Here is a 26,272-nt window from a genome sequence, read left to right on the forward strand (position 1 = left end):
AGACAAACCTTGGTAGACATCTAAAATAGACAACTGAAGAAAAGGGCCATTGGTTTAGTTTCCTTCCCTTAAAGCATCAGTTCTTGTGAGAAGAGGAAACCCTTTGGGCATAGTCACAGAGGACCTAGACAGTCAATGGGAAACTCCTGCTAGAGAGACTGAGACCGTAGATACTAAATAAATGCATGCTGAATGAACAATATGTTATCGATCCAAGGATGATGTGCACAGGTTAAAAAAAAGAATTTGTGCCTTTTTTGTCATTCAAAACTTTTATTTATTTTTAATATTTATATTTATGCTTTTGTCACTAATCCCACTGTGGCTTTGTGAAAAAGTCTGAGCCACTTTTTGGTTTCAGCCCCCAAGATACTAATCATTCCTCAGTCTTAAAATTCCTTTTCCACTGTTACTTTGCTTTTTAGGGTCATGTAGGTGGACCAGGGTGAGGTAGGACTGTCCATAGGGTTGTGTGAATTGTGGTAGGGGAGGCAGTATAGAACATTCATGGATTTAACATTAGCTACTTTCCTAGAAATGGTCTATGTACTAAAAGACAAAGATTGTGGGGTTTTTTGCTTTTTTAACCCATGAGCATTCAAATCACTAATAATTTAGTTCTTACAGTTTAAATGAAAGCAAATGGCTATGGTAATATAGAGAAGACAGCTGAACTGCACCAGTATATTTAAGACTTTTAAATTAAATTCTGAGTTACCTCACCTTATAAAAATACACGTATTACTAAATACTCAACAAAGATCCAGGATGGGAGATATTTAAAAATACATTTTTCTCAGATCAGCACCAAAAATATCATTAGATTTTTGTACAACCTATGCCAAGTTTTTAAGTATAGGTTAAGTTAAAATTACTTCTGATAAAAAATCACAAACTCCACAGAAATCATTAGAGATATATCCAGACAACTTTCAAATACATTTTGACATCAAGGTCAAGCAATTCACTCAGAAGGACTTTATAAAGTACCACTGAATTTCTGCCTTGAAACTTTTGATGTCAACTTTGTGCCATAGGGGTATTTCACAGCTCACACAAAGGAGGCACTGATAACTTAGAAACTTAAGAAAATGATTAGAACCATTAAGACTGAGGCAAAGAGTTTGTGCAGCCTTCCACAATTTCAAAGAGGTAGTGATAGATACTCGTCCTCCTGGCGATATCAAATGCAGTCTCTTCCAAGTTGTTTTTCAGACCTGGTTTGATGTAGCGGTTCATCAGAAGGAGTTCTAGGGTATCTTTGCTGTCTTGGTGCCCAGCAGCAAGGTGCAAGGGGGTCAAGAGGCCTTTTGTTTGGGCATTAATATCCGCATCGTGCTGAAGTAGGAAAGAAGCTACTCTGGCATTGTTCCACTTACAGGCACTGTGAAGGGGTGTCCAGCCATCTACAGTCACCGCATGAACATTGGCCCCATGGGCAATCAGCTCACGGACAACATCCAAGTGCCCACTGTAGGCTGCCCGATGAAGAGGGGTGTACTCATCTTCATCCCTAGTGTTCACATGAGTGGCATTTTCAGAAAGTAACCTCTGCACTGTAGTAAGCTGAGAAGAAAAACAGAGAGCTTTCAAAAACCCATATCAAACCAAAACAGTCAACAAAATTAAACTGGCTAGTGGTGTTAGATTTAGTTAAGTTAAAAAAAAATTCTTTGTTAGCAGATGACTTTAAGATGAAAATATTTCTTTTGGGGGTAGAGAGGGCAACTGATTTAAGAATGCATTAAGTTAGTGTTAACCATACTCTGTGGCTTCTAAGAATATGATTCTCTAGATATCAAACCATGCATTTTTGGTCCAATTAAGGCTTGTTTGCACAAAAGCTTTAGTTCTAGATGAATAATATGAAAATAATTGTATTTAACATTTTATATTTCATCTGTGAAAATAAACTGATTTTTTAGTGGGATTATCACATCAATATACATAGTGTATAAAACCTTAAAAAGTAAACTTCTTTATCAGAGGAATATAATGGTAAAGACATCTAGAGATTAAAGAGCTTAATACCTTCTAAGTAAAACTTTAGAAACATGTTTTCAGGAATTGGTTTTCAGTTTGGTTTTTGGACCTCAGGTGGGATGAATTGTACTCATGGGTTGAAAATTTACCCAAAAATGCAAGACCTTTTTAGTTATTAGTTTAGTAACACAATTATGGGGGAACATAGTAAAATGAGGTAGAAGTGGCTGAGTGGGAAAATACTTTTGTGGTTAAGTAGGATCATCCCACTTGGATGATAGTGAGCAGATGAACATTCCTGAATCTCAATTTCTTTATCAGTAAAAAGGAAGACTACCACCTATCTTGTAGGGATACACAAGGATTAAATCAAGTAATAGTAAGGCACATGGTAAAGTTGTGATGTAATAAATGTTACTTCCTATCTTCCTTTTCCTAAATGATACTTGTCTCTAGGGTGGTCCTGATGACTTAATATAAATGATTTAAAAATATAGATGATTGTTTGATATCTTTACACCCCCAAATAATACCTAATGATCATTTGGTACTTATGATGTACTTTCATGTACATTGTCTCATTTGATACTCAAATCCCTGTATGAGAGGCAGGTATTGATAGCCATTTTAAAAAGAGGTTCAGAAATGGTAGGACTGGCCCAGCATTATAAACCAAACAGAGGGTCAGGAACAGGTCTTCTGGCTCTGAATGAAATACTTTTCTACTATATTATGGTTTCCTCTTTAACTTTTTTCTTTACCCGATTTTTTTCAGCAGCCCAAAGAAGCAATTTGCTTGGATCTTTTTCCATTTTTTTTTCTTGCAGTTGATACCATTCTTCATTTTTTTCATCTTGCTCCTCATCTTCATCAGAGTCCCCTCCCCAGAGACTTTGAGTACCAGTGGGAATAAGGTGTCCATGTGTTTTCAACAATTCAAGTTGGTCAGAGTGTTCAGAAAAGTCCAAGGAATTTTCTGGGTCTGGTTTCCCAACATCATTTACTTTCTCTTTTTCCATTTTTACTGCTACTCTATATAATACAAAGCATTTCAAATGTCAGGGTAAAAATTATCTTTCTAGTGATCAGTTATGTCTGCTTAATTCTGTTCATCAAGATCTAAAAACACAAACACAAAAATTATTAGCAAAACAGTAATTGAGACTTTAGCAACAGCACAGGTAAGTCTTGTAACCATATACAAATAAAACTCAGTCTAAACTTTTTGGTGTTTATTGGTACCCTTTACATTCACTAAATAACACAGGTGATAGATTTCAGTTATTTATGTCTTTAATGGCCTAATACTCCTTAGTTTTTGTTTTCTTTTACTAAGTCAATGGTTATATTTTTTTCAATCTATTGGTTTAGATGCTACTGTATTATGCTAAGAGTGATGGTATTTGAAGCTTTTAAATTATAATAAAATGAAGGTGTTTGTAATTTCTATAAACTAGACACACAGATGATATACAGCAGAAACAAAAACTTTTAGTTCCTAAAAAACTACTTCAAAGAATTCAGCATTCTTAGAGATGGAACAGCCCCCATAGGACATCTGTCCCAATTTCTCATCAATACAGGTATCTTTATTATGACATCTACAATAATTATCTTATTTCTACTTGAGTAACTCTGGGCTTGGGAAAATTTGCTGCTTTAAAAAGGAGTCTTATTCATTGATAGACAATGATAGTTCTTAGCTGGCTTCTTGTCTGGAACTGAATTTTGGCTGTAACACACTCCTTCACTCAAGAAATATGAATAGACTGTCTGATATGTGCTAGTTTCTGGGACTGGGATTCAGTAACGAACAAGATCCATCTTAATCTCAAGAAGCTTACTATCTAATGGGGGAACTGGAAAAGACAGTGTGATCAGTGCTATGACAGGACCATGTCCACATACAATGAGTACACAGGAGGGTCATAATTAGCCCAGTCCTGAGGGATTAAAGAAGGCTTCCTGAAGGAAGTGAGGTTTATTCTGCTAGGTGACTTTATAAATGTATAAACTGCTATCAGCTCAAAGAGTTACACAGCTTATTAAACCTCAGCCAGTTAAAAAAAAATGAGAATAACTAATAAATATTTTAAAAATACTATTTCTCAGCCTCCCAACTGTATTTGTTGAAATCTTACCACTTACAAAGCTTTCAGATCTTAACTTTGTCTTTCTTGATCCTGCAAATTAGATTTCTAGTATCTACTTTTTTTGTGCTACAAATTGCCTTAGTTCACCACTTTTTTTTATTTTAGCCCCTTCAAAAAGTATAAGCTTAAGGACGGGGGCTGTAACTTATATTTATGTAGCATTTGTATACAGCAGGCATTAAGAAATATTTGTAGAAATAAATTTAATTAAAGTCCTACCAATTGATTCTGCTTGGCATAGATTCTGTGAAGTTCCCGAGTTAGTCATACTTCTAAGATACTTATTTCTAATTTCACAAGTTTAATAGTATACAATCCTTATGTAGCAGTAGACTTTATTACTAGCACTAAACTTAAGTTTAAACTCTTATTCATGACTAGTGACTTCTCTGGGTCTGTTACTTCATTGTAAGATGTAGTGATTGTACAAAAGGACTTCCAAATCCCATCCAGCTTTTCAGTCCCAGGACTGTTTTGTTTTATTAGTTCTCTTAGAACTCTCACTTTTGTCTTTATTTTCAAACTATTTCCTGAACCTTGCAACACAAAAGTGATTATACATCAATTCATTAAATACTTAATAGATAGCAATAAATGATGTAAAGTTCACTTGTTTATTACATCAAAATTGATACCATTATAGCACAGACCTTAGGCTCCGTTTTCTATAAAAACTTCTCTTCTGAATTTACTGCTCCATACACAGTAAGTTACATATAAAAAATTTTTTAAGGTAGATTTAATTTAAAGAGTTGAACCCAGGTGCATCTCCCTAATCAAGGTTTTTAAAAAATCGATCAAGATTCTTACTTGGTATTTTCCACCAGGAAGAAATGGGGTATGCTTAACTTAAAAGGACACATTTCATTTTGAGAAAGATCTAAAGTATGCCAGCACCTCACAAACTGTGACAGGTGGGGACATAAACCCCAATTTACAGACGAAGGCGCTAAGGTTCGTATAAGTTAAAACAACTTGCCCTCGATTAAGGACCTTTCAGTGGAACCGAAAAGCCGGATTTTCTAATTCAAAAGTTTCACATTATTTCTCATTGCACTGCATTTTACGGCTGTCAGTACAAAGTAATATAGATGGGCTGAACCCGGGATCCAGGGGCGACAATAAGGGGAAGCTGGGAATAAAGGTTTGTACACTGGAAGGTCCGAGCGCTTTACCTCCGGGACGTGGGAGTGAGGGACAAGGCCACCAGACCCGAGCCCCTCTGGCACCAGCTGGTCACTTGCTCGGCCCAGGAGTCGTGCCTGCGGCCTTGTAAATAGCCAAGAACCAACAAGCCGCTTCGGCCCTTGTCAGGACCCACGACGCGGCCGGATCTGCCCGGCTCAGCCGGGGTAAACAGGTGACCCGCCCCCATGGGCCCAGGAGTTTATAGGGGCCGCAAGGCGACCGCGAAGCGTGATACAGAGCTCGGAAAAGGTTCACCCACCTTAGAGTGGGGAAAACCTCCGCCGCGAACCTGGCTTCCGGGATCGTCTCCTGGCTTCTCGGGATTGGTTCCTGCGCGGGGGCGGGGCATCGCCGCTACACCCTCACTGCACTCGGCAGCCAATGAGAGCCGAAGAGAAGTTGTAGCGCCTGTGTCGTCAATGGGGTATCGCGAGAGCAAGCGCTGCATTTCCTTCCCGCCTAAGGTGGGTGGTGGCCCCGCTGGTTGTCAGGCTCTAGTTTGGGCTGAGCTGATCTTTTCTTCTCTGGAAGTCCGCTTTCTTCCCGGGTAAAAGACACCCTCGGGGCCCGGTGGTGGGGCTTTGGAGAGTGCGGGAGTTGGGTCATTTAGGAGTAGTCCTCGCCTCCTAGTTTTGCGGGGCCCCGTGTGGAAGCCCAGAGTGGGCTGACCCGTCTGGGAGCAATGGGCTGAGTTGACTCGGTCCCGGGCGCAGGTTGAGGCTTGGAATCCCTACGCAACCAGCACTCGGGGTGGGAGGGGTAGTTCCCTGCAGAAGCTATTCGCCTACATCTTGGCCATTTTTCTTTGTCTTGCTGGTGCCTGAAGGTGTTTCTCCGCAAACCACGTGCCTCTGTTTATTTACACTAGTTTAAAACGTGAGACGCTTCTTTTCAAAACAAGCTATTTCAGAAGATCGAGTGTTTTTGAGTAGGAAATAACGGAGTCATCGCCGTGCTCTAGAGTAGCCTATGCATGCAACGTGAAGATGTTTGCACATCCAGAGTTGTTCGTGTGCAAAACCAGAATTACTGTATGTGACCCTTTTTTTGCCCATTCATTTAACAAACGTTAGTTTCCTGTCTGGTAAGTGGAAAGGGAAATAGATGAATTTAATAATAATGGTGAAACTAGAATGGCACTGGTGATGGTTAGTTTCTATTCTTGGCTCTTAAAAATTAAAAGTATAGCAAGCAGGTGCTTAGATGAAAAGGACATTTTCCCCAAACTGGCAGTCTGCTTTTTAAAAATGTGTGTTTTATAATAATGTTAATTTTGCTTTTAGAAATTGCAATTTAGTGAGTTTTCTGGCACATTTGAACACAGGACCCAGGGGTACTTGGCGAGAATCTGGTCCTCGAGGAGCTGGATAAACTGTAGAAATGAGTCCCACAGATGCCCTGTAAGCATTTTTCCTCTGGAATCTTCTTTGTTGCTTGGGATTTCTAAAAGCTCATTGGCTATGGTCACCATAAAATAAAACTTATTTCATAAATTAGCAATAACTACGATGAACAGAAATGTTAATCATCAGAAAGAATATTTGAAATGCTTAAAAATTCATAATGTATGTTCATTAACTGGAGGATAATATGTAGCTAAGACTGGGGACTTGCAGAAGTTTGGTATGATACTATAGTATCTAAGTTTATGTTAGGTTTTGTCTTAAAATATTGAAGCTATAAATATTCTTGAACTTTGATGAGGAAATCTTACTGGTAAATGCAAGCCTATTTAAGCAGATTTCTAGAGCAGTGCGTTGCTCTAGCATTGACTAAATTGGAAGTGAACTTGAGTAAAATGAAAAGACTGGAAAAAGTTATGTGGAAAAATCTTCAGACTTGGAGTCTTTCATCCTGGTTTCAGTTCCTTGGTTAATAATGTGTGTCCTTGGGTAAGTTAGCAGTTCTCTGAATCTTGTCTCAATGTCTTCATTTTTGTGTAATGGTAATAAAAATGCTTTTCTCACGTTAATTTCGTTGTTTAAGTGAGAATTCATGTGAAAATAACTTTATAAATTGCCATGGAAGCACCAGGTAGTAATGTGTCTGGTTGTGTTCTGACCTCCCTGTGTGTATATAGCAATCAGAACTGTGTGCATATCGTTTTTGAAGTTTCTTAAAGGACTTGTCTTTATAATTTTGATACATAATATGGTAGCAAGAAGGGTTTAAACGAAGGAAGTAGCATTCAACTTGGGCTTTGAAGGATGAGTAGGCTATTGATGGGTGAAAAGCATCGAGAATGTACATTTCCAGACTTATCTGGAAAAATCTCCTGTATATAAAGATTTGAATTTTGGAGATAATATGTAAAAGTTTTTTTAAGTTCATTATGGGTTAGTGAAAATAGCCTGAGTTTTAATCCTGGGTTTTACTTCTGTTTCTGCTACTTAGTTGTGCAATAAATAAATCAGTTAATTTCTCTGTGTTTAGCCTTCTCATTTTTCAGAGATAATGATACCTACCTCTTTATATGTGAAAGTTAAAGTGAGATCATAGATACAAAAATATTTTTTCTTAAAAGTTACATTAAGTTTAAGGGTGTATTTATAACTATTACATTGCTGCTTCACATGAAAGAACCTTTGAATACTACCAGATTTAAATGGAATTGTAAATAACTCTGGTTTTTTGCTTGGCCAGATTTATAAATGAAAAACTAGCTTTGTGTAGAGAGTAGAGTCAAGCAAGTGTCTTCGAGGGCCTGAATGTAAGTTACTAGCTTATTAGGATAAAAATATACTTGTAAAGTAAGAGGAGGGGCTTTTAAAATTAACCACTGAACTCTAATTTTTCTGGAAGAGTGCAAAATAGATAAATAGCAAGTTTAGATAAGGGTTCAAATCCTCTTGGGGTTTTGCTGTGGAACAGAAGCAACCACACTTTCAGGTCCCAGGTACAAATGAGTGTTGGAAATGGTGTAACAAGGTTTTATACATTTTTGAAGCAGTCACAGAGCCTTTTAAAAATCCATGTACATTCGTTCTTTATTAAATTAGTGGTAGGCAACCTATGTGATGTTAAAGATCTATTGAATACTTGAGATTTTCAGACCTAGTTTAAGGCTAGAAAAGCGAATTTACTCCGTAACTGCTGTTACTTACTTTATAAATTTAGGTTGTAATTTGCTTGACTGTTGTTTTGACGACTTCTGTCTTCTTTTTAAATCCAGTGATGATGAAAACACATTTAAGATCTTAGTTGCAACAGATATTCACCTGGGATTTATGGAGAAAGATGCAGTCAGAGGAAATGATACCTTTATAACGCTTGATGAAATTTTGAGACTTGCCCAGGAAAATGAAGTGAGTGCGGCTTACATTTTTACAGTCTCTACTGTGTTCTCTTACTCAGCAGACTCTTTTCCTTTCTTAAAAGTAGAGGTTTATTTTATACGCTCAAGTGCTCACATTGCCTGCTTAAATATCAATATACTAAAAACCCCAAAGCAGTTTTTGTGTGCTCTGTACCTTTAGTTCAAGTAGGAGGTACTTTTGTAAAGTCTAAAAGTTTACAAATACTTATGGAATGTTTACTGAGTGCAGCATCCTGTGGTAGTTTCTCTTTGAAATATAAAGATGACTGCCATAATTTCTACTTTCACAGTACTTTCAGCAAGCCAGTGCCAAAGATAGGCCAGATGTCCAGAATGCTGAGATGCTAGGTCAGAGACATAACATTATGAACAGGCTGTCCTGGGAGTTTAGAAATAGAGATCATGTTTAGAAGAGTATAGCAAAATGTGTTTAATAAAGGATGTGGCATTCATCTTGGGTTTTGAAAGATGAGCAGGCTCTTGGTGGGTGAAGAGCATAGAGAATGTACATTTCATGAGAAGCGGGAGGAAGGGCACAGAGGTGAGACAACGTGAGGTGTATCAGCAGTATAGCAGGTCAGTTTGATTCATTGGTAGGTCATGTCTTAGAAAGCATGTTGGAAGACTAGAAATGTGATTTGAGCTGCATTCAAGGAGGATTTCAAATGCCAGATTGAGGAGTTTATACCCAATTCTGGCAACAGGGAATAGCATGAATAAGAGACCGGTTTGAAGCTTTTTTAAAGTGTCTTGAGGGTAGAAAAAAGGAAGTGAATGCAAGAGGTATTAGGAAGGTAGGATTTGCCTACTTTGAATGGTTACTTGTAGGGAGTGGGGCTGAGGGAAAAGAGGATGACAGTAACTCTGAAGTGTGTTTGGGTGAAAGGTGGTACCAATAATAGAAACAGCTTTTGAATAAGGCAGAAGTACTTCTTTATGTGGGAAGATGATGAATTCTGATTTAGACCATCTGACTTGGAGAGTCCAATAGGAACTGAGGTCAGCATTGCAGCAGGCAGTTGAACTGTCAGTATAGAGCCCAGGAGAGAGTGAGGGAAAAAATACAAATGCTGCTGACTTGCAAGTCAGTATCTCCAACCCTGACTTTCCTCAGAGCTGTGTTCAGTTTATTTGCAAGTCCTTTGGTTCTTCCTCCTTAATATATATGGAGCCCTCCTATACTCTCTATTTTCATGCCTATATTCTTACCCCAAAACGTTTTTCATATTTTGCTAGACTTCAGCAGCTCCCACTGGTCTTTCTGCTTCCATTCTTCTCCCCTACATCTTTTCAGCATAGTAGCCAAAGTGAACTTTTAAAATGTCAATCACATCACTCTGGTGCTTAAAATCTTCCAAGTGACCTTCCGCTGAAACTAGAGTAAAATTCAAATAGGGCTCAACTTGAGCTGGCCCCTGCCAGGGGACTTTGTCTCTTTCGTTTATCTGTCTTGTTTACTGTGTTCCATCCGCTCCAGTATGCTGTACCCTGGGACCTTTGCGTGTCTGGTTCTTTCTGCTTGGAGCACCCTGTCTTGGCAGGGTTGACTTCTCAGTGCTGAGTTCAAATTTTACCTTTTTGAAGAGGTCTTCCCTTACACCTCCAAACACTCTTTTATCACAATATTCCATTAATTTTCTTTTTCATAACACCGTTTGAACTAATTTGTTGAACTGCTCACTTGTTTACTATCTGTTATTTCCATTGGAAGGTAAACTCTGTAAGAGAGAAATCTTTTCTGCTTCGTCATGCCGTATCCTAGTGACTAGAAAGGATCTAGCAAGCAGTAGGTACTCTTGTAAATTTAAGGAATGAGGCAGTGTCTAGTAATAATTCCATTTAAGACAGATTTCCTCTTTCCCTGAGCACACAGAAGCTTGCAGCCATAGGAAATCAGTTGACTGCCAGAGGACCCTTTGTTCTTTCTTTTCTAACTCTTAGGTGCCAAAATACTTCTTTTCCTGAGTCAGCTTCTTTCTCCACTTGCTGTTGCTTCTCTTCCGTTTGCATTTGTTTCCTTTCCCTGCATCTCTCACCCACCCCCAACCACCAGGGCCCCATGCTGGTATCCCCAGGTGGGTATTACATTTATGCTTTCCCTATTGAAATCTAAATTCTTCCTGACTTTTAAGTCCTCTATATTGTGGATCTATACCCAGCCTTATTTCTACTCCCTAGATCCTTAGAGTTTTTTTCTTTTTTTTTTAACTTAATTTTGAAAAAATATCAGTCTTACAGAAATGTAAGAATAGTACAAATAATTCCTTACCCTTCACCACAGATTTTCCTATATTTTACCACATTTGCCTTATCCTCACTCAACACACACACACACACACACACACATTTTCTTTTCTGAGCTATTTGCGGGCACACACACACACACACACACACACACACACACACACACACATATATATATATATATAAAAGAAAGGGGAGGAATACACACACACACACACATACACACACACATTTTCTTTTCTGAGCTATTTGCGGGCACACACACACACATATATATATATATATAAAAGAAAGGGGAGGAATACACACACACACCTGCATATGTAGCTACAGTGCGCTTACACACACACACAATCTTTTCTGAGCTATTTGCGGGCACACACACACACACACACACATATATATATAAAAGAAAGGGGAGGAATACACACACACACACACCTCCTGCATATGTAGCTACAGTGCGCTTACACACACACACACACACACCTTCTTTTCTGGGCTATTTGCAGGTACACACACACACACACACACACACATATATATATATATATAAAAGAAGGGAGGAATACACACACACACACCCCACCTGCATATGTAGCTACAGTGCGCTTACACACACACACACTCATCTTCTTTTCTGAGCTATTTGCGGGCACACACACACACACATACATATATAAAAGAAAGGGGAGGAACACACACACACACACACACACACACACACACACACACACACACACACACACACACACACACACACCACTCCCCTCCTGCATATGTAGCTACAGTGCGCTTAAGAAAACCAGATAATTAATATTGATTTGTACTGTTATGTGATTTTAAGATGTTGCCAATGGTCTCAGTAATGTCTGTTAGAGCAGTTCAGGGTAGGTGGGTGGTGTCAGGTCCCAGTCCTGTTATGTAATTTAAAAATGTTCCCAATGGTCTCAGTAATGTCTGTTAGAGCAGTTCGGGGGCAGGTGGGTGGTGTCAGGTCCCAGTCCAGGATCACATTTTGCATTTAGTTGTCATGTCTCTTTGGTGTCTTGTAAGCTGGTACATTTCCTCAGTCTGCCTTTATCTTTCATGGCCTTGACATTTTTGAAGAGTACAGTCTAGATGTTTTGTGATGTATTCCTCAATGGATCTGTCTGATATTTCTTCATGATTAGATTCATTTTGGCAGAATAAGAAGAGACAAATTACATCCTTTTCAAGGTTCCCTGGAGTGACCAGCAAGTTAAAAAAAAAATTTTTTTTTTAATTTTTACTTCTGGTAAAATACACAAAACATAAAATTTACTCTCTTAGCCATTTTTAAGTGTATACTTTTGCATTGTTCAGCACATTCACATTGTGTAATCAAGCTCTAAAACACTTTGCATCTTACAAAAGTGAAACTGTACCATTTAAACAATTAATCCCCCCTCCTCCTTCCCATTATGAATGTTTTTTATTTGATTGCTTTGTTGTTTTTGTTTTGTTTCTTCTATGCCTTTATGATCATTTTCTTCCTGTATTCAAATTATGTTCGTTTTTGAAGACCTAGCTTAAACGCCACACTTTTATTAAATCTTCTCTGACTACTATATGTGTGGAAAACTTTCTTTCTTCCCTTTTGGGTTCTTTGATTGGTCTAATAATTAAATTGATATAGACAGATTAACAGGAGGAAAACTAATTTTGTGTTTATGGAAGCCCCATGGAAGATAAAACTCTCTGGCAGTCAGGTAATTGGGGCTTGTATGTCATCCTCAAGTAAGAAGAAGGGATAGGGGCCTGAGACGCCTGAGGGGAGGAATAGAGCTCAAGGAAGACAGGGAAGAGCAGTTGGCACACGGATGTGTTTGCCTTGCCATGCACATGAGTCTTCCTGACAGGGAGCTTTCTCTGGTAATAGCTCTGTTCCTGGGATAAGCCCCTATCTAAATTGTTTTAGGCAATTAAGGGAGAAGTCAAAGGCTCCTCCTGAGTCTGCTGGGTCTTCAGCTTCCAATAACCCACATGCCATGGTTGCTCCCTCCACTACTGCAGCCCACGGTGATCTGTGCTGCTGGGTTCTTTCTGTATAATGAAGTACTTAATGAATTACGTAGATTATACACTTCTTGAAAGTATGTGTTGGACTTTTTTTCTGTGTGATTTCCATCTTCTCTGGTTGTTCCTAGAATGCTGTTCCTCAAAAGCTCATTTATCCTTTACAGTGCAACTCAAATGCCACCACATTAGCACATCCTTCCCAGACTCCCTGTCCCCAGATGAATTTCCTCCCCTCAGAATTAATTGTAATGCCTTCTCTGCTCCTTGTTTGTTTACATATCCATTCGAGTGCATGTCAGAGTCTGGCTTGTGTTTAGATGCGTACTAGCTTGTCTTTTCCATTAGATTTTGGACATGTATAGGATAGGGATGGTATTTTATTCATCAGTGTATCCTTACGGCCCACTACAGGGTATTGCAAGTTGCTAGTGTATAATGAGGACAAGGATCTATTTTATAGACTGCTAGTTCCTTAACTGCCAGCACCTATAGAAAGTCTAAATAATTACTGAATAACTTGAATGAATAATTTGGGTTGAATTGGCTGTCTTTTCTGTAGGTATTCTTACAAGTGCTAAATTTATGTTTGGATGGAATAGTAAAAAAAATAACACTTGCATGAGTCAGAGACTTGGTGGAATAATTTGAAGATGGTCTTTTTTTTTAAGTTAGGCTAGAAATCTAAGTTGGAGTCATGTTAATCACCACACTGGAAGGCCCTTTGAATAAATGAAATATTAAAATTTAAATCTCCGTACATGATAGTATCTTCTATGAGTTTTTTCTACCTTTTTCATCTATAGTCTTAAATTTTTTACCTATAAAACATACTAATTTTTGCACTATTTTCTGTGGATTAGGTGGATTTTATTTTGTTAGGTGGTGATCTTTTTCATGAAAATAAACCCTCAAGAAAAACATTACATACCTGCCTCGAGTTATTAAGAAAATACTGCATGGGTGATCGTCCTGTACAGTTTGAAATTATCAGCGATCAGTCAGTCAACTTTGGTTTTAGTAAGTAAGTATATTTAAGTACTTATGTGAATGTAGTGAGTGAGAGCTGGGATTTTAAATCATTTGCATCCCAAAGGGAATATGTTTCACCTCTCCCCCTTCTACAAATAAAAGCCTTACACAAAGTCTTTTAAAAATTTGAAAGCTTATTAACTTCCCATTAATGAGATACACCACTCATAATTCTCAGGGTTCACATATTGCAGTGTTTTCTTTAAAGTGTGGTACTTTGAGATAATTTCAGCTTGAATTGAAATGAATTGTTGCCTATGCTTTTAATTTTTTAAAGCTCCCAACTAGTAGAAGTTTGTTAGCTTAGATCATACAGTTTGCCTATAACTGCATTAATTTTTTGGAAATGGATATTGGGGAAAACAACTTTCATCTTTTACAGAAACTTTGATAAACTTTTTTTTTTTTTTAAGGTTTCCATGGGTGAACTACCAGGATGGCAATCTCAACATTTCGATTCCGGTGTTTAGTATTCATGGCAATCACGATGATCCCACAGGGGTAATTGCTGGATTCCTACATTTTGTAGAAATTTTAGAGCTGATCAGTTTAGTTTGTCAGTGGAAAGCATTCTTCTCTTCCTTTCCAGCAACTTTTAGCCAAACTGAGTCAAAAACTCAAATTGACTTTTTATCATTCTTATAAGCTTTCATACTGCTTTTTAGATAATTTTTTAAAAATATGGAGGAATAGTTGGTATGTGAGTAACCAGGAGTAGTAATAAACATAAAACATTTGTATCATGCTTTATAGTTAAAACCATGTGCTTTTGTATCTCTTATTTCTTAAAATCTCACCTGTAAGAAATGATTGTTTCATGAACAGTTTTAAATATAAATTAGATCATCTTATTACTTTATTTGTTTTATATGGACATAATAATAGAGGTCTTAAACTCAAAATGTCTTTTTATCTGGTCACTAATACTATAAATCACTAGTTATCCTTTTTTTCAATGTCTTAACAGTTCTCCTTAATATTATAAGGCACTTATTTCACGGCTGGTTTTTTCAGTGGCCAAGACATGATAAGTTTTTTGGGTTTTTTTAACAATGTTTTTTATTAAGGTATTATTGATATCCACTCTTATGAAGGTTTCACATGAGAAACAATGTGGTTACTACATTCACCCATATTATTGAGTCCTCCCCGTGCCCCATTGCAGTCACTGTCCATCGCTGTAGTAAGATGCCACAGAGTCACTACTTGTCTTCTCTGTGCTACACTAAGATATGTTAAGTTTTGATGAAACATGTATTTTGCTTTTAGCATTTGGTTCCTATTGAGTAGGTCATTTTTAATTGAAAAAAGGTAGCAAATACTTTTACTATTGTAATTTTGTTTTGACTATCCTAATGTATAGTTTTGTAACTAATATATAGGATATACTTTGAATAGGTAATAATATGAAATGCAGATGATGTACTTTTATATACACATTAATATTTTTTGGAAATATTTTGCACAGGCAGATGCACTCTGTGCCCTGGATATTTTAAGTTGTGCTGGATTTGTAAATCACTTTGGACGTTCAATGTCTGTGGAGAAGATAGACATAAGTCCTGTTTTGCTCCAAAAAGGAAGCACAAAAATGGCTCTATATGGCTTAGGTAAGATGGTTTTATTTTACTATTCATGTCAATAAATATTTAATTGTTTAAACAATTGTGAAATCACATTCTGGAGTTATTTTTGTTGCTTTTGGAAAAGGCAAATCTAATTATTCCTTATAGGTGGTTATAAAAAATGGTAGAAGATTCTGGTAAAAATTTTTTAGTATTTAATAAGGACCAACAGCCTTTCATACTTATTTTTAATAGCAGATTTGGTGAAAAAATATTTTCCTTTAGTATCTGTTCGTTGTTTGTTTTTTCTTTCTTTTTGACTCAGGTACATAATCCTGAGCATTAGAATTACAGAATAATTTGTAGAACTGCATTTTGATAGCTTGGAAGTCTTTGAAAGGTCCAAAGTTTCACTGCCCAGCATGGTAACCACTAGCCTCATGTAGATATTCAACACTTGAAATGTGGCTAATCTGAATTGAGAAATGTATTCCATGAGTATAAAATACACCTTGGATTTCAAAGATTTATAAAAAATTATAAAATACCTTATTAATATGTTGGGCTAAATAAAATTAATTTCACCTGTTTCTTTTTACTTGTTTTAATGAGGCTACAAGAAAATTTTAGATAATATATTTGGCCTGCTTTAGTGGTTCAGTTATATTTCCATTTGACAGCATTAGTCTAGAGCTGTCATCTGTAATGCTAAAAAAATTTGTCTATCAGTTTCACTGTCTTTAATTTATTTAGTGTCCAATAGGTAAAAGCCCATTTGCTATGCCTTATTCCGTATGGGTGAAAGATCAGAGACTATTTTTAGAGTGCATTAAAAGTCTGTTTCTTATGTTTTCTTGGATCAAGTGCAGCTTGGTATTTGTTTTATGAATGTAATAGCAGTATTGTTTCTGTTGTGTATAGAGTATTACAAAAATTACATTCCATGTTAAATCAGCCTTAAAATACCATGAGAAAAATTGGAAAAAATATTTAACACTGTAGCCTCAACATCACTTTTATAATTCTTTGACTAATGCAATATAATAGAAGCCATAGAAAATCTTATGTATATAAATTTTCTTTGCCTATGTTTTTAAGAGAATAATTATGATGGATGGTTTATTTAAATACTTTGTCTAGGGAGCTTATAGTCTTTGTCCAGTTTTCATAATTTATCTAACAAGTAGAGATCATAATTATATTTTACAGATGTGGAAAATGGAATCAAGATACTGTGTCTAATTTTGCAGGTGATAGAGCAGGAAGTAAAACAGGTTTTTTGTTTTTTTTTAAATTTTGGTATCATTAATGTACAATTACATGAGCAACATTATGGTTACTAGACTCCCCCCATTATCAAGTCCCCACCACATACCCCATTACAGTCACTGTCCATTAGGACAGTAAGATGCTGTAGAATCACTACCTGTCTTCTCAGTGTTATATTGCCTTCCCTAAGCCCCCCCCCCCACTACATTATGTGTGTTAATCGTAATGCCCCTTTTTCCCCTTATCCCTCCCTTCCCACCCATCCTCCCCAGTCCCTTTCCCTTTGGTAACTCATAGTCCATTCTTGGGTTCTGTGAGTCTGCTGCTGTTTTGTTCCTTCAGTTTTTTCTTTGTTCTTATATTCCACAGGTGAGTGAAATCATTTGCTACTTATCTTTCTCTGCCTGGCTTATTTCACTGAGGATAATACCCTCTAGCTCCATCCATGTTATTGCAAATGGTAGAATTTGTTTTCTTCTTATGGCTGAATAATACTCCATTGTGTATATGTACCACATCTTCTTTATCCATTCATCTACTGATGGACACTTAGGTTGCCTCCATTTCTTGGCTATTGTAAATAGTGCTGCGGTAAACATAGGGGTGCATCTATCTTTTTGAAACTGGACTCCTGCATTCTTAGGGTAAATTCCTAGGAGTGAATTCCTGGGTCAAATGGTATTTCTATTTTTAGTTTTTTGAGGAACCTCCGTACTGCTTTCCACAATGGTTGAACTAATTTACATTCCCACCTGCAGTGTAGGAGGGTTCCCCTTTCTCCATGTCTTGCCAACATTTGTTGTTGTTTGTCTTTTGGATGGTAGCCATCCTTACTGGTGTGAGGTGATATCTCATTGTGGTTTTAATTTGCATTTCTCTGATGATTAGCAATGTGGAGCAACTTTCCATGTGCCTGTTGGCCACCTGAATTTCTTCTTTGGAGAAATGTCTGTTCAGATTCTCTTCCCATTTTTAAATTGGACTATTTGCTTTCTGTTTTTTGAGGTGTGTGAGCTTTTATATATTTTGGGTGTCAACTCCTTATCAGATATGTCATTTATGAATATATTCTCCCATATTGTAGGTAGGATGCCTTTTTGTTCTACTGATGGTGTCCTTTGCTGTACGGAACCTTTTTTAGTTTGATATAGTCTAAAACACGTTTTTTAAAAAAGCTACTAAAAGGCATTTTAATCACTCTAATGTTAGGGGTCATAACTGATAATGCTTCCTTCAGTCACTGCCAGACACACACCACTTCTGTCATCCCATTTTTCCCAAACTCTCACCTCACCTTGTTCTCCTTTCCTTAACTGGACTCTTACCTCTTCCATCCACCCCCGCTCGCCCCAACCCTTCTCTGTACACTCTAGAACTCTTTTATAGTTAGCATATCCTCTCTTACCATCAGTTTCTTCTCTGAATGGTGACTCTTCTGTCTGACCTTCAGTAAAACCAGCTGGCCCCTGAGGTGGCTGTGTCCTGCACAGCTCCCTCGTGGCCTCTTAGGGGCTTAAGGGCAGGAGGGGTGACAGCTGCACTGTTCTCCTTGCTCTCCGCTGCCACTTCCTTTCCTGCCTGCAAACACTGTAACCTTTGAAGCTACTTGCCAACTGGTTAAACTGCCCTCCCCTCCCTCAAATATTGTATCTGTCTACTTTTAATTTATGTCAGTGTTCTCAGTGCTTCAACACTGAAGCAGAGCAGTCGTCTAATTCCCTGGACTTTGTATGCTTCGACTTTGTTGTGCCCAGTTGTATGTTCTGCATTCCACCATCTAGTCCACTGGCCACGTTCGAGGAGTTCTCTGTAGAAGCTAGACCTCTGCCAGCTCTCATACTCCTGCATTGTTGGCTTTTCTTCCAAGGGGTTCCCCAGTCACTACATGAAGCAGCAACCTTTTCCCCCACTGATGTCCCTGTCTTAGAATGCTTTTCCCCTTTTATGGTATTTAAAATTTAATATGTTTTTGTTGGCCTCCTCCACTAGACTGAAGTGATCCTTTGGGGTGTGGAAAGAATTATTTAAAAGTCATTAAGTTATTAAAAAGCACAGTGTTTTTATTTTTTTAAATATGTGAGATTATTTTTAAATACATTTATTTTTCATCTCATCCTTTTAATATCTTTCTGTGTATTTTATAACACATACAATATGTTAGATACAAATTACATATATACTTATAATAAAAGGATAATGAAAACATTATTAGAAATTTTAATAAGAATTTAAACATAGAAAAAAACTCAAGTGTTTATTCAACATTTCCCAGATTTTGAAAGTATATATGCTTGATATGGTAAACATTCTTTGGATGCAGCAGCTGCTCAGCAGCTGTCATGCAAGAACCTGGAACATACTCATTTGTAAATAATGATTCCAGATTTCAAATATATCTCTAACAGGGTATAGAGAAGTACCTATATCTGTTGGCCGTTTTGTATTTCTTCTTTGGAAATATGAAATACTCAGAGAAGCACATAATTTAGAAGTAAAACCTAAACATTTTTTAAAATGAAGTAAGAAAACAGGTTTAAAATAATATAATGTCCATTTCAGGGTCCATTCCAGATGAAAGGCTCTATCGAATGTTCGTCAATAAAAAAGTATCAATGTTGAGGCCAAAAGAAGATGAGAACTCTTGGTTTAACCTGTTTGTGATTCATCAGAACAGGTAAAAGTATTCTCTGAAAATTTTTGAGTCACATATTGAGGTTCCCCAAATCTCTTTCCAAACTTAAGTATTTTCATTCATATGTTCCTCTTTGAAAGTTGTCAGTGCAGGATCAGATAGAACTTAGATATGCTTTGTGTCACTGCATTTTGAAACTGTTTTCAATATACATTCATACTATTAAAAGAAAATTTACAGCATATGGATAAGATATAAGAATAACCATAAGATGAACACTCCTAAATTCAGCAGAGAAGTGGTACATAACCAGTACATTACCCCATGCCCTTCCCAGAGCCCATCTCTGTCCACACTCCCCAGAGAGCAGCACTGTGTTCAGTTTTTATTTCATCAGTCCATTGCTTTTCTTTATTGTTTAATCACATATATATCTATAATGAGTATTTTATTTAGTTTTGGTTTAGCTGGAACCATGCTGTATGTTTGGCAGCTGGCTTATTACGTAAGTTCAATGTTACATTACTAAGATTCATCCATTTTGATGCTTGTAAGTGTAATTCATTTTCACTGATGTATACAGTTAGACTATTCTCCTGTTGGTTTTTTATTTTCAGATTGGCTTTTTTAAACATTTTTGTTATGAACATTCTTATACATATCTCCTGATGCATATATGAATATTTAATATAGCTGAATCAGCTCTCAGTTGTTTGTAGCTTTAGGAAGTTTAATCTGTCGGTAGGCTGCAGGATTGATTGAAAGGAAGACTTGGAGATGCAAGATTTATTATGGGATCACTGCAGGAAAAAGGTGTGAGCTGATGACAGTGATGGCAGTGACAATGGTAGGGAAGAGACAAACCTGAGAAGTTATTAAGGAAGAATCCAAAGGGATTTGGGCCTGATTACCTAATTTATTATTTATTGAACAGATTTTTTTGAATGCAGAATAGTCTGGTTTCTCCACTCTAAAGGTTCCATTTTCTACTTTATAATTAATAATTACTTGGGAACAATGCTTTGAGACTATGTGAATATCCTGTTTCGCCTTAAACTTTTCTCACTAATGTTAGACATCAGTAAATCTTGTTTTCCACAATTAACACTTGTGTTTTAACTGTGATTTTTTTGTTTGTTTCCCTTATTCTTTCTGCATTTATTAATTGAAATTCTACTCTAATGGAGATTTGTCCTTACAAATTATTTATTCATCCATTTATTTATTTAGGTTATTATGGACTCAAGAATATTTACTTTATTCTTTAAGTTATAATTCAGTACTATCAGTTTTTTTTGTTGTTGCTCAACTGTTCCAGCTTTGACCATTGGGAGCTTTTTTATATTGGCTTCTGTGTCTTTCAATGTACCCTTTTACTTTTTGGTTCTGAGCATGTCCTTAACTTGCTAGTCCCACAAGATGCTCCAGGCCCTTCTTGTATTTTTCTGCGTCAGCGCTGGAATCCAGCACTTCTCCAAGGAGCCCTGATTACTTTTCTTGGAAACCCTGATATGGCCACTAGATGTGCTTGTTGCTGCTGGGACTCTCTTAGCCCTCCATGATCAGAGTTTACAAAGTATATGTGTATACATACATTCTAACATATGCATTCACATTTCTGTATCTGTACATGTGTTTAAAAAAACTAACAAACAAGCATGAGCTCATAGTGATTCCAATCCAGCCCTCCAGGTTTGTTTTTGTTTCTCCATTTCCTTAATTGTGACTTCTTTCTCCAACCTGGATCATATTATCTAACAATGTATTTACTTGTACAGAGTAATTTTTAAATTGCTGACTAGTACCCCTGTGTGAAGCAAATTTGCCAATTAGTGTACAGTGTTTGTTTAAGCTATATTAGCCTTCAGCCTTATCATATCCAGTTAAAACACCATTTTCCAAACTTAGCAGCCCCCTTTCCCCTCCACCCTCTCCACTGATTGTGTAATTATTTTGTAATACTGTTAGTTCATTTATACCCTCTGCATCCTTCCCTTTGTTACTGCTTACAGGGGCTTATGAAAGATAGGTTTTCTCATTTTGAATGAGAATTCTTGAGCCTTTTACATTTTACTTTATTTCCTGTTGGTTCTGTGAAAGACACGTTTCTTTCTCTTGCTTCAGAAAAAGGTAGACTCTGAAGCAGAAGAGGACTTTGTCATGTAAAATATTCCCATAAGGACGTTTTGATAACTTCTAGGTCACAAGTCAGCGTCATCCTATCAGCATAATCTTCCCTCTTCCATCAAAGAGTCGGTGTACCATGAAGGCACAATGGCAGCACGTTGTATTCGAGTTACTCTTGTGTTTCTTCAGTGATTGTGATAATATCATATCCTAGAAACATGTCTTTTACATACAAATATTCCTAGATACATGAACCAGCTGCTTCTCTGATTTCGCTTCCTGCTCTTCCCTGCATTTATCCTTCTCAGCCATCCTGACCTTGCTGGTCTTGAACTTCCTGAACACCTTTGCTATCTGCTCATTCCTTATCTATTTTCTTCCTGTGCATGCTTCATCTCTTATCTGTGTTCTGTGCTCATTTGTCATCTGTCAGAGAGACCTTTCCTGACCACACTGTTTATAGTAGCACCCCCATCCATGTCATTTTTTGCTTTTCTTTACTGCACTTATCAGTACACATACATAAACATACACATGTTGTATTATTGCTTGTTTACCTCACTAGAGCAAGGACTTTGTTCACTGTTGTGTTTTCAGTATCCAGAAGAAGACTGGGACACTTGGCACATAGACAGTAAATGTTTACTGAATGAATGAGTATCAATTTACCTTAAGGGGTGGTAGATTGAAGTATTTGAATACTTACTTAAATTCTCATGAATGTTAAGTCAGTGTTAAGGAAAGATTTTCCTCCTTGTCTTTCCTGCCTTTGAGTTTTCACATATCTTTTAATAATTACAAGTAATTGAGGTAAAAGCCAGAGTTTGCAAGTCATTTATTCATACAATACAATATTTTATTTAATATTGAATACTCTTTTATGTAAGACTGACGTTCTTACTCCTGTTATAATCAGTAAACAGAATAGATGTTAAAAAATGACCAGACGTATTTAGAAATTTGTTTTTATTCTACAAAATTTAGACTTAACTCACTTTAATTTTCTCTATTCTTTTTGGGGATTAACTAATCAGACCAGTATACAGGCTTTTACTATTTGATAGAGGTCATGCTTTTCTAACTTTGCCATAGGGGGAGTCACTCCTCTAAAGTTTTTTATGATCTGTCTCTAAAGGTAGAATTGATTGCTTTCTCTTTTGGTGCTCCTATTTGTCTGTGGTCTGCAAGTTTGCAGACCCTTTAAAGGGCAGGAATTAGATACTATGTTTGCATCCCCAATCCCTTGAGTAATTTCTGGCACATAGAAGGGATGTAATAAATCTTCAATGAGTGGAGGAAGATCTGCACTGACTTACTTAATATGAATTTTTTCTCTCTCTCTGGATATTTATGCAATTTATTTTTTAAAATCTTGGTATAGGAGTAAACATGGAAATACTAACTTCATTCCAGAACAGTTTTTGGATGACTTCATTGATCTTGTAATCTGGGGCCATGAACATGAATGTAAAATAGCTCCAACCAAAAATGAGCAACAACTCTTTTATGTATCACAACCTGGAAGTTCGGTGGTCACTTCTCTTTCCCCAGGAGAATCTGTAAAGAAGTGAGTAGTTGGTATATTTTCCAAAACAATTAAAAAAAAAGTTGTTTTAATAATCTGATCATCCCATAGGTTCAAGGTACAGATGGTATTGTTGTTTATATGATAGATTTATTTATGAAGATTGATATAGTCTTACTATTTTCTCAGATTTTAAGCTTTTTCAACAGGAGCATCCCAGTGGTGTTAATGATTTTGCTGCTATTAGGCAAATTCAAAGCTAACATTTTTACTATAATTAAATTTCAAGTTAGAGTACTATGGATCATAATTACCAAATTCACAAAGTCCATTTATAAACAGATTTAACTAAAGACATTTAATTAAGATTGTTCTGGTTATAAATGCAATATTATAACATATCTCATTTCTTTTAATTCTTTAGGGGAATTATGTGATGAAGTAATAATACTGATGAAACTCAATTTTTATAATGGGTTTTGTCCTTTGAGCCACTCAGATTCTAATTGTTACGATGATAATAATGGGTTTAAAAAATATGGTGGTAGGATTTCAGTTTGTTGGTTTTTGTCTTCCTAGTTCTACTGCTACTTTATTTCATGTATGTATGTGTGTGTATGTATATATATATATATATGTATATATATATATATACACATGTGTTAAAAAAAATTAACAACTTGTCTTTTAATTGAACCTTGAACAACAATTGAGAACTCTTCGATAATTTATACAGTTAGGGGCACTGACCACCCCCATGCCTTTGATAACCATGTATGACTTTTGACACCCCAAAAATTTAACTACTAATAACCTACTGTTGACCAGAAGCCTTACTCATAACATATACAGTTGATTAAAACATACTTTGTAAGTTATATATATTTATATACATGTATTCTTAATAAAATATCTAGAGAAAGAAAATGTTTTTTCAAACTCACAAATCTCCAAAAACTTTTCAAATATATTTATTGAAAAAATCTGGATATGAGGACCCACAGTTTAAACCTATGTTCAAGGATCAGCTGTACTATGTATACTACCATAGTCCTGATAACATTTTATTATGCTTATCATACATCTGTCTTCCCTCACTAAACTATATTTGTTCAGAAAGAATAAGTGATGGATGAGTGGATTTTATTCTGGGGAAAAAGAATGTTTCTTTTTTCCTGTGATATAGCATTAAGATTAAATTGCTTAAAATATTTCTTAAGAGTATGATTTTATGAAGAAATGCTTTATGGAAAATGAAAATTGTTCTGATGCATTTTCCTGGAGAAATCAACAATGTAACTAAGTTTTATGTTTCCCTCCCCACTCCAGACATGTTGGTTTGCTGCGTATCAAAGGAAGGAAGATGAATATGCAAAAAATTCCTCTTCACACGGTGCGGCAGTTCTTTATGGAAGATATTGTTCTGGCTGATCATCCAGACATTTTTAACCCAGATAACCCTAAAGTAACCCAAGCCATTCAAAGCTTCTGTTTGGAGAAGGTGATTCTTCTAGATCAAGGTCAATGAGATTTGCTTAGTTGAGAGGTTCTTTACGTTGAATTAAATACTTGAGTAGAGTAGAGGGAAGTCAGATCTGTCACATTCTCGTGAGGCCTGTAAGGAACCTCTGTTGTTCATTGAATGAGTTTAGTTGTATCAAAGTTTGTTTGTTTTTTAAATCTTGGAGATGGAGAAATGTTATATGTAGTAGAAACTTTGCTTAATTAAGCCCTTCTCCCAGTTCCTTTCCTCCTGAAAAACATATACATAATCTTTTCTCTCTTTTTATCCTGATTGGATAATTTATTCATTCTTTTTATGAAAGCAGATGGTAAGATTGCTTTGACTAGGGGATTGCAGGGTACTCTGGTGGATGAGGAGAATCTCCATCAGGCATCCCTTCCATCCTAAAAGCTACCCCAAATTAAATCTTAAAATGTTATTGCCATACACCTTATAGCTTCAGCCTAAGTCCCATACCTCCCCTTGCATGCAAATTGCCACCCCTAAACCTCTGCAGAAATTATAGAGCCATTACTGAAGTTGAGGGAATGCATTAAAAATTTGTAAGTTGACAGCTTAATAACATCAGTTGTGGGCATTTGCTCAGTTCTGATTGTACTAGCACTTCTGCTTTGCATTTTATTCTTATAAAAAAATCGTATGAGGCAGGAATAATGAAAGTTATTATCACTGATGTTTATTGACTGCTTGTATATTCTGGGTACCATTGATACCATTTTGCATTTAATCCTCTCAATGCTGTAGGTGAATAGATTCTACCATCCACATTTTGTAGAATGAACAGCTGAACCTTAGATTAAATAACATGCCTAGTGTCAAATCTTTACTAGCAACATGTAACTCATGTAACTGAAAAGCTTTTAAGAGTGTGCTGAGTTCAAGATGACCAGATCCAGAGACTCAAATGAAGACTGCAGGTCTCTCGTCTGTTTTTGTGTCTAGTCCCATGTCACCTGCTCTGATGGTTCTGTCTTAATCATCGCTATGAGGAAGGCATTTTTCTATGGTGGCCCACAAACTTATGTTTTCCTTTTAGCTGAGAGAATCATTTTCCCCAGGGGTTCCAGATAAACCCCTAGCACTTTCACTGAACCGAGTCATGTACTTTCCCTAAACCCAGTCTCCAAAGCCAGGGAGCTGGGAAATGAACTGATGGGCAGACCTGGGTCAGGAGCCAAGGGTCTGTCCACCTTGGCACAATTATTTTAGCCTGTGTAGTTCTTTGTTGTGCAAGGTTGTTCCGTGCATTGTAGGATTTTAATGATATCCTCTACATCCAGTACCCACTAGGGGTCAGTAGTTCCTTTCCCCCAAGTCATGATAGTATTTTTGTTTTGAGATTGAAGAAATGCTTGAAAATGCTGAACGGGAACGTCTGGGAAATTCTCAACAGCCAGAGAAGCCTCTTATACGACTGCGAGTAAGTCTTATTTAGATACATTAGACTCTATAGGTTTTCAGAGGATAGTATTATACAGTTTATGTGAATTTTTTTTGAAAAGTAGTAAGGAGAGTACAAGAGCAACTACTGCTGGGGGCAAGAATACTAAAGCTGTCAGGATTTGATCTAACCATGGTTGGATTCTGATGGGTGTAACATTTTTCCTTATTTTTCTTCTTTTCTAAACAGTGTGTTGTTACATTTAATAGGTTGGCTCTCTGACTATGACTTT

The 26,272-nt window shown here is 36.7% G+C and overlaps 2 protein-coding genes across 9 annotated transcripts in view; one reads left to right on the forward strand and one right to left on the reverse strand.

The window, feature by feature from the left end:
* Window positions 1-253: 253 nt before the first annotated feature.
* Window positions 254-5,676, reverse strand: ANKRD49 (ankyrin repeat domain 49). 3 transcript variants are annotated; one of them, XM_017654640.3, is made up of 3 exons: window positions 5,584-5,676; window positions 2,745-3,015; window positions 254-1,566 (listed from the first exon to the last, which is right to left on the reverse strand). In XM_017654640.3, the coding sequence occupies exons 2-3, from the start codon at window positions 3,000-3,002 to the stop codon at window positions 1,105-1,107; spliced, it is 720 nt and encodes a 239-aa protein (XP_017510129.2). In that variant the 5' UTR covers window positions 3,003-3,015; window positions 5,584-5,676; the 3' UTR covers window positions 254-1,104. The 3 variants fall into 3 exon arrangements, with proteins under 3 accessions (XP_017510129.2, XP_017510128.2, XP_036866881.1); XM_017654639.3 differs by having other exon boundaries at window positions 2,745-3,102; window positions 5,584-5,660; XM_037010986.2 differs by lacking the exon at window positions 5,584-5,676 and adding an exon at window positions 5,312-5,449 and having other exon boundaries at window positions 2,745-3,102.
* A 92-nt stretch (window positions 5,677-5,768) lies between these two features.
* Window positions 5,769-26,272, forward strand: part of MRE11 (MRE11 homolog, double strand break repair nuclease) — a 61,397-nt gene continuing 40,893 nt past the window's right edge. For 2 of the 6 annotated variants that reach the window (XM_017654645.3, XM_073215839.1), the window contains exons 1-10: window positions 5,769-5,871; window positions 6,608-6,724; window positions 8,497-8,629; window positions 13,788-13,948; window positions 14,370-14,457; window positions 15,425-15,566; window positions 19,350-19,464; window positions 22,931-23,116; window positions 24,404-24,575; window positions 25,939-26,019. In XM_017654645.3, coding sequence (XP_017510134.1) covers window positions 6,705-6,724; window positions 8,497-8,629; window positions 13,788-13,948; window positions 14,370-14,457; window positions 15,425-15,566; window positions 19,350-19,464; window positions 22,931-23,116; window positions 24,404-24,575; window positions 25,939-26,019 — 1,098 coding nt within the window. In that variant the 5' untranslated portion in view covers window positions 5,769-5,871; window positions 6,608-6,704. Of the gene's footprint in view, window positions 5,872-6,362; window positions 6,725-7,064; window positions 7,217-8,496; window positions 8,630-13,787; window positions 13,949-14,369; window positions 14,458-15,424; window positions 15,567-19,349; window positions 19,465-22,930; window positions 23,117-24,403; window positions 24,576-25,938; window positions 26,020-26,272 lie in introns of those variants that run through there. The other 4 variants (XM_073215837.1, XM_037010985.2, XM_073215838.1 and 1 more) reach the window with 4 other exon arrangements.

This window comes from Manis javanica, chromosome 11 (genome assembly GCF_040802235.1).
Source record: "Manis javanica isolate MJ-LG chromosome 11, MJ_LKY, whole genome shotgun sequence".
NCBI classification, from domain to species: Eukaryota; Metazoa; Chordata; class Mammalia; order Pholidota; family Manidae; genus Manis; species Manis javanica.